General features: G+C 39.5%; 2 protein-coding genes across 5 annotated transcripts; one reads left to right on the plus strand and one right to left on the minus strand.

Moving 5' to 3' along the window:
- The first annotated feature begins 29 nt into the window (after positions 1-29).
- LOC137283529 (ragulator complex protein LAMTOR2-like) lies at positions 30-4,488 on the plus strand. The gene is made up of 4 exons (XM_067815086.1): positions 30-180; positions 1,960-2,122; positions 2,345-2,434; positions 3,498-4,488. Exons 1-4 carry the CDS (start codon positions 113-115, stop codon positions 3,552-3,554), a joined length of 378 nt encoding a protein of 125 aa, XP_067671187.1. The 5' UTR covers positions 30-112; the 3' UTR covers positions 3,555-4,488.
- LOC137283528 (probable endonuclease 4) lies at positions 4,399-15,634 on the minus strand. 4 transcript variants are annotated; one of them, XM_067815081.1, is made up of 8 exons: positions 15,548-15,634; positions 14,748-15,241; positions 8,913-9,049; positions 8,502-8,661; positions 6,388-6,483; positions 6,156-6,287; positions 5,495-5,599; positions 4,399-4,950 (listed from the first exon to the last, which is right to left on the minus strand). In XM_067815081.1, exons 2-8 carry the CDS (start codon positions 15,232-15,234, stop codon positions 4,769-4,771), a joined length of 1,299 nt encoding a protein of 432 aa, XP_067671182.1. In that variant the 5' UTR covers positions 15,235-15,241; positions 15,548-15,634; the 3' UTR covers positions 4,399-4,768. The 4 variants fall into 4 exon arrangements, with proteins under 4 accessions (XP_067671182.1, XP_067671183.1, XP_067671184.1 ...); XM_067815082.1 differs by having other exon boundaries at positions 15,529-15,592; XM_067815083.1 differs by lacking the exon at positions 6,388-6,483 and having other exon boundaries at positions 15,548-15,632.
- Between the last annotated feature and the right edge of the window lie 1,853 nt (positions 15,635-17,487).

Here is a 17,487-nt window from a genome sequence, read left to right on the forward strand (position 1 = left end):
GTTTGGTCAGCCAATCCGAAAGCGCGTAACATTTCGTGTCTGTCGATCATGTGACAGGTGTTTTCCTGTAAACGCCAGTGGATTTTCACATCGGCAGGGAAAAGACGAAAAAATGTTAAAACCAAAGGCTCTGACACAAGTTTTAAGCCAAGCAAACACCGGAGGAGTAAGCAGTACCCTGTAGGTTGACTAATCTTAGAATGTACTAAGGGGCATTCTTTTATCGCCCTACAACATGGAGTAAAATGTCTACCTTCATGGGGTCAGCATCATTAGCCGATGCTGAACTTTCGTAACTTGACGTAAGGTTTGCAAATAACATAACTGCCTGTATTACAAAGTAACGCTGTTTCCACCTGAGTGACTGGGATTGGCCGTTCATATTCAGTGAACTGCACCCAGTGCCAGTGCGTGCCAACTTAAGTGTAGTTCATGGCTCCTGACATCATTACATCCCAGATAGCATTCATAGTTGACCCAACATTGAGTTGTAGGGGAGGAAAGGGTGTTTTGTCTTTTTGATGAAAGTTGAGTAGGTTGATATCAGCACAGGTACTATGTAAACTAAGAGCTAAACCCCAAGAAATATTTATTATTAACAGAATACATTTCAAGCAGGGTTTACAAGTGGAACTTGTACCCAGAAATATACCACAACCAAAATCACAATTCAGAGTCCATTCTGCTTTATTTGTTTTTTATTATCGGAACTGTTGTAAGTTGTTCTGGACGTGTTTGATAGCATGATATAAGAAACAAGCTTACCCAAATGAATCTTTAACAGTGTATTAAAGAAACAGATGAACATGAACTGGTGTCACTTTTGGATTGCAGAATATGGACTCGTCCCTATTTAGGGTACTGGGTACTTTTCTGTATTTTAACTTTGTTTAGGATATGTTTCTGTATGTCTGTAGTACCTGTCAACAACAACCCATTCAGTGGAAGTGAAACTGAAAGCCGGAGCATTGATTAATCACTTCTGTTGTATTGAGGTTTGCATAAAACAATTCAGTCCAACTATCATGCTTATGAATATACATTGGTGACATATTTACTCCCAATTGTCATAGTTCAGTTTGGCTTATGAAAGTCCAGGTCAGAATGGCCTCAATTAGTACAGATGGTAACATGGTTGGATGCCAAGGTTCGGTGACTTGGTTGATGATAGTGTAGCACATTTCTCATATGTTGTATGAGTTCTTAATTTATTCATTAATGAGATTAACTGCCTCTGAAAATATAGTATATACTCACTCAATTTATTATCCTGCTTTGAATGTATAGCCAAGGCTAGCCAGTCCTGTTATCAGGTTTGTTTAAACTAACTTTTCTCTTGCTAATATGATCATTATGACTGGATGATATAAATTAATGAGCTGTGTAACTTTGCAGGAAAAATCACTCAAATATTATGTAAGACATCTCTTACATTAATATTATATGATCAGCTTTCTGTACACAAACATTCAACCCCAATACACTATAGCAGTGTCTTCACTGCCTGGGTGCCGTTGTACAAAGCAATCATTACACTACGGTGACCGTAACTCCCACACCTTAACATGGACTCAAGCTAGTGCTAGCATTAAAGTTTTTTAGTACAAGGGCACCCTGGTCAACAATTCTACTGATTTAGGTGATGTAGTTCATTGAGTGAACCTGAACCTTGAGTTGTCTGTAATTACAAGCTTGGGCTGGCAATAACTCTTAGAGTGTGCTGCTCATGATTGTTTGCATTATCACACAAATTCAGTGCCTGTTGAAGGTTTGAATGACTACTTGGTCTTAGCAAGATTGTCGACAGGTTGGAAGTCTAGGTGTTCTTTTACCATTTCAGTGCATTATCTCACATTCTAAACTTCTGAGGTACATTTACAGAATTTTCATCTAGAAAGGTGGAACAAGAAAATAGATATTGTGTGAAAAAATGTCTTTGATTATGTCATTTCTGTCCAGTCTGCTCAACAATGAAGGGTCCCTGCTGGCATATTCCGGTTATGGAGACAAGGACGCTGCCGTCACTGCTGCCATCGCCAGCAACATCTGGACATCATATGTGAGGAATGGAACTCAGGCCTTCAATGATGACAAGTTGCAACATGTCCTGGTGGAGTGCAAAGTAAGTGTCCCATTCCTCCAATGTGACATTTGTCAAGTCAGCTAACCTATCCCAAGTGTCAGATTTTTTAAAAGCAATTTTCTGTCCAAGCGAACATGAGGCGTTACGTTACTTATCAATTTTCAACCATTCACAAAGGGTGGTTATGCCATCAGTTTCCAAGTGGCATGGACGATATATTTTATGAGAGCTTCAACCAGTTAATACCTGCTGCTCTTTCAGGAGGGGAAGGTTGGTCTGACCAAGGTGGCTAATCTGCTCCTGTGTGTGTGCTGCAAGGACAGTGTAGGCTTTGGAATGTTGAAAGCCAAGGTATGTGGTAATGTTGTAGTAAAGTGAATTGCAGGAAAGTATTACCAACACATCTTTAAATTTAAGACAATGTTATTATTTTTACTGAGGATTGTAATTGTTTGAGAAGCAACTGAAATGAATGGAGTGTTTGTGTTGGTGATAGTTCAGGACATCTTGTCCGCAATCGATTACATGCTGCCCTCTTAAAAATGGAGCATGCTATGTTTTACACGGATGTGGACCATGGCACAAATTATTTGCGACTATGCTTGTCGTAAGAGGCAATTAACAGGAGCGGGTGGTCAGACTCACTGACTTGGTTGACACATCATCAGTTCCCAATCGCGCAGATCGATGCTCGTGCTGTTGATCACTGGATTGTGTGGTCCAGACTTGATTCTTTACAGACCGCCACCATGTAGCTGGAATATTGCTGAGAGCGGCATAAAACTAAACTCACTCCCTCACATATTATTTCTTCCAGCAAAAGTGGATAGAGGCTGTATTACCTTTGTTGGGAGGATTTTGTCTAATTCTAAATTGAATAAAACATCACACCAGTCATACTTTTTTTTAAGTGGATTCTCCGATTTTAAAAACATGGTGGGTATCTAAAAAGCATAGATACTCAGTTGAAATTTGAAATACCCACATTGTTTCTAATGTGTGGGTATCATACCCACATGGCCAAAAACTTACCTGGAGCTCTGATCACTGTTACTGCTAATGATCAGTTCTGCCCCCACCTTTCAGTATATGCAGCTTTGGAACTAGGCCAAATTAATTTTTTATTGGCTGATTTTGACAAAGAGAAATACAGGTCTTGCATGAATTATCTCCCCTCCGTTGTACTGTTCTTTTGCATGTTTCTTGACACATTCAGGAATATTCAATTTATGCAAATTAATAATAAAGCCTTGGTGAGACAATCCAGTTATTGATAATAACAGCACATGATGACATAACATTAGAATCACTAAATCTGATCATACAATCCACATTAAGTGATTTATTACAACCAGTAGGATGTGCATCACCAAATTGTGATAACAACTCAGTCCATTATCCATTCATGTTCCAGCTGGAGGCACTAGCCACGTACTTGGAGGAACCCCTATCTCAAGTGGCAGCCTCCTGATAATGGATAGCAGGCGAGATGTGTACGTGAAATGACAGTTTACAGCTCCTGTCACCATCTTGGCTGCCTCCTGCATCATTCCCAGCCTTGTTGCAAGGCAAACTCTTTGAACAAACAGGACTTTGTCCACCTCATATTTGGCTGCAAAGTACATAAAATACAGGTACCCTTATTTTAGGTTGGTAATTGTATGTTGTTAAGCTTTAACTGCTTCAGAGTGCATCTGTAAGGTAATGACTCCGTGACACAGCTCCATTTGTGTATATTGAAATGTTTCTTGTACTGTTGAAAGGATGTACTCGTGTATAAATAAACCTAATAGAATATCAATACTGTATCACAGCATTCATTATGACTTATTATTGATGCTCAAGACTATGAAATCAGGGCCCCCTGGAAAGATGTTACTGTTACAATGGAATATTAATGCTGTTGATGTTTTGTCAACACAGATATTGACATCAAAAATATACTGCAGAATTCTGATCCTGTGATGTATGTTTAAATGTTAATCACATGTCAGCGAAGCTGTTATGATACCCTAGGTGTTTAACGGTACCAGCTGTCAGATACATCAGCTTGTAGATGTGTTGCTAATTTACAAAACATACAACTGTAGTGACTCTCAAAGTAACATGAGTAGGGTGTGTCAAGACTACTCTGTGTATCCCTTGAGAAGATATGAATGGGTTATTGATAGTGGATTGACATTAAACTAAAAACATAGTTTCCTATACCCTTTTATAACGAGATAAAGATACTAGTTTAGGAAAACTGTTCCATCTCTAGGTATGTTAAGCATGCATTCTTTTGTCAAATTGTAAAAGAGCACATAAGTCAAAAAGCTTGTGAAAGGTTTTATTGTCCACACTACCATGAGTTTCTTGTGTGCAACACCCATGTACTTTATGTAAATAAAATGTTGATATGACAAGTTCTGCTGTCATTAATTTGTGTTCATAAAACCTCAAGCACTTTTCTACACAATTAAATAAACTTTGTAAGACTGAATAAAACAGTATTTTTTATAGTTTTTTATAAATATTTGGAAGAAAGAAAGAAAATCTGAGTAATGATCTGTTTTACTGGAAAACGTCTTCATTGGTGAAAAAGTTCTGACAAATTACCCAACAGCACTTGGAGAACATCACCTTCAGCCATTGTTCAGTGAAACAACAATCAAACGGTACTTGAAGTCATTACACAAAGGGACATCATCCATGACAGAGTCCATGCAGGATTTGTATTTCCTTGTCATAACCCATACCATGGGGTGTCTCCAGAACCATGGGAATGTTGTCAAAGTTGGGATCCTTCATCACTCTACGGAAACCCTCCAGGCCAATGTGCCCTTTACCGATGTTCTCGTGTCGGTCTAGATGGCAACCCTTCACACCTGGAGAAAACAAAAACTGTCAATTTTCCCTGTGGACTGATCAGGCTATGGAATGTATTCTATTGCCATCAACAAGCAGAATGGCAGATGCTGCTTATCAGCACTGGAGCTGCTTCTTTCAAGTAATAATTTTACTTTATCAAGGACAGTTGTACATGTATATAAAGGGTGAAAATGTATGGACACTGACTTCTGTAATTTCAGTAAACACAGTGTTTAAATTACTGACACTGACATCCATAAATTTTCACCCCTGAGTAGCACTTCTAAATATCATTGAAAGACTCCATAGTGGTATATGCTTCAAAATCTGTGCTTAACCCACAGCAACACTTAAAATGTTTAAGCAGTGAAATGTTTACTTCCAACCAATATGTCATAATGTGAAGAGAACCAGTGGCTCAAAATGGGATTTATGTTGTTATTCTTTATTGCTGTGCTGAATAGCCAAGTCTATTATATCTTGTATGGGTTGGACATATTACTAATGTAAAGACTTAAGAGTAATTGATGTTTGCATTGGTGCCGGTGACATGTGTCTCACCTTTGGAATCGTTCAAGTGCACAGCATCAAGATATTTGAAACCAATAATCTTGTCAAAGTCAGATATGAATTTCTTGTAGCCAGAATCAGTCGTCAGGTCAAAGCCTAAAACAAATATTTTAGTGTTCCAGTTCTATGGAATCAATGCATGGAGAGACTTTATTCACAAGTGATGGAAGAAGGCAGTGTACACAGATTTATGAAGTGCTGAAACCAAGTGTGGAGCACAATACTGGTGTGTCCTGCCGTAAATTCCAAGAGAATATAAAAAATATTGACTAATAATGTATTACCATTTGAAAAAGCTAATGAGAACATCCTTTGTTGTGAAATATTCCCCTAGAAACATATGCTTGTTGTAAATCTTAAAGGCACACAAATCTGGCAGGTGGGAGCTTTCATGATACAAATCTCTGAAAGTTCTGGCTCTGATGTTCTACTGGCAATTGTTCAGGTGGAATATTGCAGAGTGAGGAATAAAACAATCATTCTTAGTGAAACCTGTTTTAACCTACTCATCTCTATTTTTGTCTTCTTGTGGCTGTTAACATTAACACATAATGCACCCAACACCCTCTTAGTGCTACTTGCCCGTAGTAATCTTTGGCTCAAGAAATTGGTAGTGCTGTGAGTGCTTCATGAAACAGGCCTTACTTCCTACCTGCAGCAAAGGCATGACATGTATCAAGGCAGACACCTATTCGAGATTTGTCCTTGACTTTGTCAATAATGCCACGTAGTTCTTCAAACTTTCCTCCTATTGTGTATCCTTGGCAGCTCATGTTTTCTATCACTGAAATGAAAGTAACAACGACTAAGCTTGATTTATGATCCTGACATTCTATGTGGCATTAATGCAAGAATTCAGTTAAGTTTCACATACTGCCACACACCTGTCCTGACGTACTTGGTCTTGGAATGAGCAATGTTAATACTCTCTGCAATGAGGGCAATGCATTCTTTCACAGAAATCTTCCCACAGGTAGAGCCTGAAACACATATACAGCACCTAGTATCCTCTGTATTGACAGTTCTAAGACGCTTTGGTGAAAGATCAGAAGTGCCAACAGTACTTTATCAGACAATAATGTGCACTTTTTATCCCAGCAACAAGTTATGCAGACGGTGATAAAATGGACTCTGTCCATGCACATTTGTCTTTTTCAGAGTATAACTTTCAATGTTCAATATTTCTTCACCAAACTTGGCACATAGATAGATCTGGTGGTGTACTAATGCCCTTTGGTACTTTGGGAATAATTTTTTTTTGCAATTCCATGACAAAAAGTTTGACTTAGACTGAATTTGGTGGGGTTTTTTCCAACCCTTGAAGGTGAGGGATAGAATAGGCCTTCAGCAACCAATGCTTGCCATAAAGGGCAACTAGCGGGATCGGGTGGTCAGGCTCTCTGACTTGGATGGCACATGTCATTGGTTCCCACTCCCAGATCAATGCTCATTCTATTGATCACTGAATTGTCTGGTCCAGACTCAATTACTTACAGACGGCCACCATATAGCTGGAATATTGCTGAGTGCGGCATCAAATTAAAATCGATCACTCTCACTTTTTCCAACCAGAATTTCAAAAACCTTCACTATGTCTTCACTAAACTTGGCACATAAATCAATCTTGCAGTGTACTTGTGCATTTTGGTAGTTTTGCAATACTGAATAAATTTCTTTTTCATTTCCCTGGCAACAAGTTAGACTTTGAATGTGGTGGTAGTGTCCTTTTCCAGAGCAGAACTGTAAAACCCTTCCCTATTTCTTCACCAAACTTGGCACATAGATTGGTCTGGTGGTGTACTGCGTATTTTGGTGGTTTTGGAATTTTGAATATGATATTTTCAATACTCTCCTTCCACTTTGTCAAAACATTTGACAACACTGTAACTCGAAGACATACTCATAAAAAGTATTTCACCAATGCAAATATAAACACTTTTCCATGCATGTCAGTTGTCATGACCTTGTACAGCCTCCTTACTGTAAACTACTCCGTTGCATCTATTTCTTGGTTTCCACTTGTGTCAATCAGCTAACATTCCGATGGATAAAACGTGTCATAGTTCGACTCACAAGTTTCCTCTAACATGTTAATGATTGCTATGTTTACTTTCCCACAATGCAATCGTGGAATGTTGCTTGATTAGTTAGCTTCATCTGTCTAGTTAGCTTATCATCTGTTTTGTCTGGTAATGTTCATCTTATCATAGGGCAGCAGACACGTCAAAGGAACAGCCCATCAGTAAGCCCTGTGGAAGGATTCTTAACTTAGGCCACCGACACTGTTGTTGATTAATTGAAATTATCCTTACAAAGTATTACCTCTGGCATCTTCCAGTTCAAGAAAAGGTTCAAGAAATCCAGTTCACTCTACCACCACATATTGTGAAATAAAGCACATTTTTGCCCTGAAATAGTATGACATTAACTATAATAGTTCAGAGCAAAAGTGTACTTTATTACACTGAACATGGTGGTAGAGCGAACTGTATTTCTTAATACATCATGGTTTATGTAGACGACACCAACACCTTAGCTCTGATCAGCGTCATGTGGGGATCTGAAAATATCCCATGTGCTCTTGTAGTTACGGCGATTCAGTCAGAACAGCTCATGCAATCAACCACTAGGTTGTATTTCTGACTTGATTATTTATGCTTCGTTGTTATTGCTGAGACACATGTTGAAAATGATGTAAAAGTGAACTCATTCACACTGGTTGTATGTCTTCATATCACAGCGGAATGTGGAAATGCATATATTAATCACTTGTTTGTCTGATTCAGATTTAGTTATGTACATGATGCTGTCAAAACACAAAAATATTGCCAAGGGGGACACAAACTAAAACAAATATTTCCATATTCCTCATAAAAGCCACCTTTTATGCATTAATCCATATTCAACCCTACAGTTCACCTCTCAAAATGGTCATAACAAAGTCCCACAGCTATTTAAAGGAAAAGTAAGCAAGTCATGTTTTAAATCAGGATCTCACCAGGATGAAAGTTATACTGGGTAAGGCCGAGTTTCTCACATCGATGTAGCTCATCCACCAGCGCATCACGACTTTTCCGGAGAGTGTCGGGTTCTGGAGAACCACAATTGATCAAATATGACCCATGGGGGATTATCAGGTCAGGAGTGAACCCATATTCCTACAAGCAAAACAGCACTATTAGTAGACACTCAGCTTTATTACCTAGTGAGTGAGAGAGTGAATGTTTTGTTTCTATCCAAGTGAAAAATACTACCAACATATCATGAATGACAATACGCAATGATCAGGATAGATGGTTACAATGAATATTAGAGTTATACTATGGGGCCTAGGTGATATTGAGGAATCACACTCAAACAGCATGTTACAGGGCTTTAGAAAGGTGGTTTTCAAAGTATGACTACAGACCTTGCATGCATCTTTAAACTTCGCAACAACATTGTCATCCAGCGGTTTGGCCTTCCATTGACGCTGAGACTTGAGGAACATGGCAAAGGACCTGGCACCAATATCAACGGCATTGTAGACAGCATTATGTACACCACCTAGAGATATACAGATGGTAAGTCTCGAATGCAGGAAAGAAAGTTACAGGAAAAAAAGTCACGGATAAAAAGTCACAGAAAAAAGGTCCCGGAGAAAAAAAGCCACAATACAAAAATTTATGCCAGTAAAGTAATGTAATTTTCGGAATAAAATTGATATTTTATACTTATCCTGACTCATGCTTAACTGCTTATCTCCTCCTCCCTGGCGAAGGTAGTGGAATACCTGAAATCCTACCCACGCGTTAGCCTCCCTTTTCCCACCAAATTGGTCACATGACTAAATTGGTCACAACTTCGTCACTCTCTCTATAAAATTGCCCGACACGAGAATTTTGGAATTCAGCATGCCTGTGAGGGGCAGCTGGAAGGGCTTTCGTCGTGAGTCAGGATTAGTATAAAATATCAATTTTATTCAGAAAATTACATAGTCTTCCTTTTCCAGACTCATGCTTAATTGCTTACAGAATCCATGAGTATCAGATCACCACGAGTCATGTGATAAATGGGTGAGTAAACTCAGCGCCTTCGAGGAACCGTTAGTTGCTGTGCAAAGACGAGAAGCCCAAAGTGATGAATGCCAGTGACATTATCTGTGGCTATGTCTCATAGATAATGATTGGCAAACACCATGTTTACCAAACTGAGTTAGTAGCCTGATATAGAAGTCAAACTGTAGACTGAGTTGACTTCTCTCGTGATGAGCTTGGATGCTGTGAAGATGCGTCATTCTTCGCCTTCAGATCGTCAACACTGTACATTATGAGTGAGTTGACATTCGAAGGAAGTCTATTTATAGCTGGCTTTCTGTCTGATCAGAAACTGTCATTCATTGCTGCAAGCCACCCGAAAGGCAACGTTGAATCTGCTGTTAGAAGAACTCTATGCCTCCTGAAGAATCAGATGACGCTGTAAACTGCTAATCTAGTGTGTAATCGACATCTTTCCATCGTTGAAAGTCTGCAAGCGAATGTTGACAACTTCATGATACTGGAACAATAACACCATATTCTGCGCAGGGCGTTGTCTCTCGAGGACCAATCAGATTGTAGAGCTGATGTCACCGGTGTAGCAGTCAACTGATCACCGTGAAATCTTGTTCAGACGGTGATACCATGCTGTTTGGTGAGCTCATGTCCAGATGAGTAAAAGCTCGCAAAAAAAAACTCCCACCACTTAAAGCTGATGTAGACAGACTGTCCTCCAGGTAGATGTGTCAAAATTTTTCCACAGAAGATAATACCGTCATCTCTTGTGATTGGAGGTGTAGTTTGCAGTGGTATCTTGTAGTCATCTCGAAGAATCTGCGTGACGTATTCATCGTTGAGAATTCTCCAATTCTTATAGGAGATTTGAAGACGTCCACCCATTTGAGACAGTTATATGGGAACGGCTGGGGCTGGAAGACTCCCGTCATTCCAAACCTGATCTTCAATGTTTACCTCCTCTTCCGTCCTTGGATGAATGGCCTGACGTCTAACTGCACCTATTTCCTCTGTAGAGGCAACGAAAGGAAGATGGCTTGTCTCCTTAAGTATTAAACTTCTTATCTCTCACTCACTGGACTCGGGAGAACTTAGACTTGTTGCTGTAGCGTTAACTTGTCTGCTTGAGCACCATTGTCAAGTTGTCGGTGGACATGATCATCATGACTTCTCTGGAGTCTTGGGCGACCATCCTTGTCTTCAATCTTCCCATCAAATGTTGTAGGCGCTGACCAAGGGGCTTCTCACTTCTCACCAAACTCTCACTCCATGATGACGTGGACAAGAGACCTTGTCGACGAAGTAAATTCAGTCCCGCAGTAGTTGAGGTAAGGTGTTCGGACATAAACTGCTGATCCTTCTTCTGTGTGATGAGTGCTGACAGGATCATTCTCTCTTCCTTGCTGGCAGGATTGCTGAACTCTGAGATGAGAGTCTCGTTGATAGCTCTAGATCAAGCTAGTCTGCAGAAGGAGCGTCTCGTAGTGGTGTCCAGCTGGGCAAGCCGCTTGTTATCTATCTTGGCTTGTCGTGGCTGAATCTATTGTTGTTGAAACTTGGTTGCTGACTTGAATGAAGTAGATAACATCTCACGGATCGGAGATATTGGATCTTTCGGCAGAAACATTGACGTGTCGATGTCCTTATTCTTCGTCCTATATGTGTTGGCCTCTTTGGAGTCCATGGATAGCGAGATTACAAGTGTGTATTTTCTGCATAATTTGTTATTAATTCAATAATAATTATTATTGGGTCACAATGTTTTGTGTTTGAATAATAATTATAAAGGGTCACATTTCATATAATAGATGAGCCCCATTTTTAGGATTCAGGTTTTCTGGGAATTATCTGCCCTTGACTTCCTATTTGTTTACTTCCAGGAGGTTATTCTGGGGCATTCTACGGTGTTGGTGACAGCCAATAGGTGTTCGTTCTTTCGGGAAACGACTGAAAGCATATGTAAAGGCAAGTTGCCGTGTTGTGAGCAACACAGATTGACACTTTCACATTCATTCACTGGAGTACATCATCATCAAATCGCTGCCAACATTTTATCCATCAACGCCTGAAAGTGCTGTCAGACCACTCGCCATGTTACATTCTGCACAACTGTTTCTCTCTCGTACTAAGACTTTGGTGAGTTTGCTATGTTATATTTTGTGACCCATTGCCGTAGATTTTGTCTCATTCGTATTGTATTGAAATCGGTATTGTGAAATTGACTTGTGACCTTTGTATAACTTGCTCTCTCATTGCTAAATAATATATCTGAATATTTTAAATTTGTCTTTGTTCTGTTTTGCTGGTTCACAGGGGATTTCATACATTGTTTGTCACGGTAAATTCTTAACCGTAACAATGACAATCTGTAAATCTGTCTCCATCCTTCCATGAGTGAAACGCATTCAGTGAATGCCGATGATCCTTCTTATATGAGTCCAGGTGAGCTGGGGAGACTGATGAAGATCTTCTGCACTAAGGAGTAGACCTGTGAGTGCACTCACCCGAGCGTGGGTACTCACTCACGTGAGTGTACACACCCGTGCGGGTGCACTGACTCGACAAGTGGGTTGGGGGATCTCTCTCCAGACTGCGACGAGATGACAAAGACGATCTTCTTGAGCGGGTGCATGTATACACTGCCTCTTCATCCTCTGGAGTGAGTGCTCACACGGCGCGTTTGCAGTTGATGTAGTTGAAGACTCTTAGAGATGTCTGATGCGATGATCACTGCTGATGAAGTCTGCGTCGATTGACGACCCTCCCAAGGATTCAGGAACAGTGACAAAGTAGTCTGGGCTGATCTAGATGAAGGTGAAAGTTGTCTTTGCCAGTCGACATTCTGCTCGCTGTGTAGAATCAGCGGCGGCTTATCACAGATTTGTCGTTCCTGAAGAGGGACAGTCTCGTTGCCAAAGGACTTCTTTGTTGTCAAAGTATGTTGACCCTGCGATGACTTCGTTCATGAGGACTTCGTCTTCAATAACGATGATCTTGACTTCTTAAGCTGCGACAACCCCGTCTCCGTTGAGGTTCTCTTCTGTGGCTTAGGGGCCAGCTCACTGCCAAGACACATCCCTGCAGACATGCCAGACTGGTCACTAGAATGATGAATTTCAGCATTTAATGTGGTGATCAACTGATTTAGACAGGACTAATGAAATCCGACGTTACCAGTCCTCACACATCTACGAACAGAACGAACATATAAAATAAATTCTGAATCAGATAAATTTATGCAAAATTTATAAGCGAACAGTGGAAGAACAGATGAGCTTACACGACGGACAAAGTATATGTGGGTGAACCGCTGACTGTAATCTGTACCGAAAACAGAAACAGAAAAGGACAAAATACATGCTATATGAATACAAAATTAACAAAAATTTAACAAATTATGATGAATATACATAAGTCAAATACCGCATATGACACACATTTAATTAAAGGACCGTAATAATTGAAAAACCTATCGCCGTATCTGGGACACCAAATGCCTCCAGCCGATCTTGTCGGGTGATGAGGAGAGAGTGACAATCATGGTTAGTCATGTGACTGTTTTGGTGGGAAAAGGGAGGCTTCCGTATTTCACATCTGCTTCTTTTAGAGAGGAACTTCAAGGGATTTCAGGCATTCCACTGTCTTCGCCAGGGAGGAGATAAGCAATTAGGCATGAGTCAAATGCCACGATGCCAGTTTTAGGAAGTGGTCAAATGCAACATATGTCATATTTGGGATTTCACTTTCTCAGTAAAGTACAAATGGCATCGTGTAATCATAGCTTTCGGCCGTGGGAGCCGTGCCAATTTACACCTATCAGAGGGGTACACAAAGTACGCAGTCTAAACTACCAGTTGTCCGACTTTCATTTTTGTTGAAGTCACCGTGGCTGAGCAGGCTAGACGGCTGACTTTGTGTGCTGGCGATTAGGTGCCTGACGCTGAGGGTGCGGGTTCGAATCCTGTATGTGACCATTAGCTAATATTTCTGCAAGATAACATCCTTGGATATTGCCCAAAAAAACAATTTTCTGAGACTGTTTACTCACCGTTGTCATGGTTGTAATGTGCACAGTGTGCATCACCCAGAAGCGATCCTATGTTAAACAGCATTCGGAATCATTCGGCTACGAACCTTTTCGAGATAAAATGTTCAAAGGGTATGTAAGAATGTCCACTTTCACGATTTGGTAAACTGTGTTCTGATTGGTCAATCTCAAAGGTTGTCCACTTTCACGATTTGGTAAACTGTGTTCTGATTGGTCAATCTTAAAGGTTACCTGACGCAACCTCTCATAAGGTTAGACTCAGTTATGGAGTGTAACGAAAAGTACTGAGGATAAGTTTAGACTTTCAGCAACATCTTCAGAACATGTACAGGGACCGAGTTAATAAGTACAAACCTATCCCAGAGTTCCTGTATGGGGTTGGATGGAACATTCGATTCGATTCATTTAATTGATCATCTGTGATTTTCTGAATTTAACTAAGAATTTTGATTGATCAGTGGACTGTGATTTCTAAATGTGTTCATGATTGCTACTCTGCGATTTTGTGATATAACAAAGAAGTTATGATTTATTGTTATAATTAAAGATATAATAAAAAGTTATTGTGACTTTTTGACTGACTTTTTTTTCCCTGCCTAAACTGTGACTTTTTACATGTGACCTTTTTTCCTGTGACTTTCTTATTTGGTATACTCAAAAATTGTGGTTTTCATATGTTACTCTTTTTCAAAATTATAGTTGCATATAGTTTTTGTTTCAACAAACTTGATTGACAATTGATATCCCAGTCAAAATACGCTCATGGTCTAAATGACACAGGGAGATTGACACTCTGAGAAACTAAAGGGGCTGATTGCGTGTATGTTTACAAGCCAAACTGAATTTATTTTCACAGATAAAGGAGTTGTGAATGTACCTGATTCACATATTGTTGAAGTGTCCTTCTCTGTATAAAATGTGTCCCTTGCATTCGAAAATAGGGACTCTCAGGTACATTATCTGTCGTATACAGGGGTGCCTATAAAGTTGATTTATAGACTGGTCCAGGGCATGGTTATTGGAAAAAGGTATTTCAAATACAGTATATTTCACAAACATAAGCTCCAATTTAATAATTCCTGTTCAGAAACAGATAATTTTCTAACGCAAGCTGCCAAGGCTTGTATGATAATGAAAGTAAACTGCAACACCTGAATCTGCCTACCTTGAGAGGAGACGTGTGCACCAACCAGCTTTCTACAAGAACGACAACCTTTCCTACTGGATTTCTTACTTTTCACTTTCACATCTACATCAAGTTCATCATCATCCTCTTCTTCCTTTTTTACTCTTGATGAAGATGCTTTGCCCTTTTTAGCAATACCTTTCTCTTTTTTCACAGTTTTATGTTCCTTACTATGAGAATTATTCTGATCTTTGGCGAGGTCACCGTTTTGATCCAGAGGATCACTTTTCACTTTCTTATTACCTAATTCACCACTCTCAACACTGGTGTCACTTTTTCTCTTGTCTGTTTTCTTTTTAATTGTTGTCTTTTGCTGCTTTAGCGCCTTGTCTTTCATATCGCCCTCACTCGGTAATTTGAGTTGGGTTTCCTTTTTGTTCATCGTTTTATTTTCTTCCAAACCAAACTGTGTAATAATTCTTGGTTTCCTCTCTCTTACTGGTCGACTTCTTTCACTGTGAGCCATTGTTTCTCTTTTTTTCAAAGGCAAAAACAAGAAGGAAATTATTCATTGTCTGTTTACAAAACTTATGATCTAACTGCTAGACTCCATAAACAGCCAAGGCTACACATGTTGTTTTCCTCTTGTTAGTTAAAAATAGAGGATAACTTGATGGTAACTTGAAGCTTTGCCTTTGGCAAGCATGTTTATATCTATGTTGTCATTTTCTAGTGATTCTGCTGAATGCGTGTCAATTTTCTTATCACCTAATATAAAAACAACACATGGGTACAGCTTATATATCCAACTGTTACCTACAAACAATCTAAGTAGTCACCTCTGGTTTCGATGACAGATCGGCCTCCTTTTCGCAGTGACGAAGTTTCCCGCGGTCACTCATGTTAGGAAGGGCAGGTCACTCTACAAACACCCTGTCTTTCCTGTCGCGTGTAAAACACAACAGCTAAGTAACGCGTTCGAATCGTATCGTGCATTCTGTCGTTTCCAGTATTTTCGGTCCATTTGATTATTTTGATTATTTATCACCAAAAGCATGTATTATTCCACCCCCATGAATATACCCTGAGGAATAACAACATCGGAATGCAGAATTTTATCATCAGCCATTCATAATTATTATTTTACCCAGTGTTGTCATGGAAAAATATATTTAATTGCATGTTGTAACAACCGTGGATGTTCATGATCCATATATGCTTTGTGTTTTTTCATACGGACTATTTATTTACACGAGCAGTCAGAACACTTACAATGGAGCGAGAACTAATTTCACAAAGTGATGGCATGCCAGAACTAAACAGAACGCAGAACAATTGCAGTGGTAGTGATTTGACGGTCCAATTTATCTCATATTTCATGATCCACATGACGTTAGTCAGTCAGACAGTTACTAATTCAGTGTGTATGGCATGAAACCACAAAACTGTAATCTATTATGTATTCACAATTAACTAAAACCAAGTTGCACCTATAATACCTTTTTAACGTGGACTTAACAGCATATGCATCTGTCCGTGTAATGACTTCCATAACAAACGTGTACATTAATCTGTTCGGTGAAAGTATTAATAAACTGATTAAACAAATGATCAATGCAACATTTATAATAAATGTAGGTCACGTCTGAATGGCCGTTCATGTTCAAGGGCATTCGTGTGCGTAGTTCCAATTATATGGGCGGTGAGTGTTGATTCCTCCCACGACTATACTTGGAAAATATTGTTTGGGGTGGAATGCCCTGATATTGCGGAAATAATGTTAAAAGTAAGGTGGAATCACTCTAACCCCATTGACACAACTGGCAAATATAAGGTCACTCCTATTTATCTAAATTTAATCATATTTTTTATCGTTAATTGAATAAATCGTTATCTGTTTCAGTTAGAACAGATGTTTTAGTGTGTAATTAACACGCACACACATGCACATTTTAAATGTAATTTATTATATTTAGACAAGATACTTATAATGTCCGTTGCCGTGGTCTGATGTAACAGTAAGCAGTGAAAATACACACAGAAGATAAATCTAGATAATTTGGGATAAAACAGGGCGTGCATTGACCCTATGTTGTACACGCATCACAACACTGTTATTCAGTCGTGCCTCGTCATACGCATGTCAGTATCGCTATAAGCATTAGTTGTCCCTAATTCCTAATAGCGTTCTATTGTGATTCTCCGCAGAACCTTACACGACCCATTAAATTCGTTCTACATATCCAACAACAGGCAATGTTTGCATACCGTGGTATGACCGTGCTTGGGTCATATTCAGGGGCAGACGAGAGGAATATCAACAATGGAAAACTTCGTGTAGGTCGCGGCTGAAATAAACACAGGGGTAGCTATATTTGTTGGTAACGTTTAGAATGTTACCTATGAGCGGCAGATCGAATAAAATTATATTTTGTTCTATTCAGGCAGCTTGAACATTGCTATTGTTTACATTACATTACATTACATTACATTACATTACATCACATTACATCACATTACATTACAGTCATTATACCACACCAGAGCCTCCGATCACAAGGCACTAGGGTGATCGTAAGTCACCAAGGTAACTTTAGTTAAAAAATGAGAGTTAAGTTTAACCTTAGTACAGGTTGCTTCGTGAAAGGACCCCCTAGTCTGTTTGGGCAAGTTTGGAGTGTCGTTAATTCCCCTTCCCCCAAATGTGAGTGAGTGAGTATAGCTTTACGCTGCTTTTCGCAATATCCCAGCAATATCACGGTGGAGTACACTAAATATG

Source organism: Haliotis asinina, chromosome 5 (assembly GCF_037392515.1).
Source record: "Haliotis asinina isolate JCU_RB_2024 chromosome 5, JCU_Hal_asi_v2, whole genome shotgun sequence".
Classification (NCBI taxonomy): Eukaryota; Metazoa; Mollusca; class Gastropoda; order Lepetellida; family Haliotidae; genus Haliotis; species Haliotis asinina.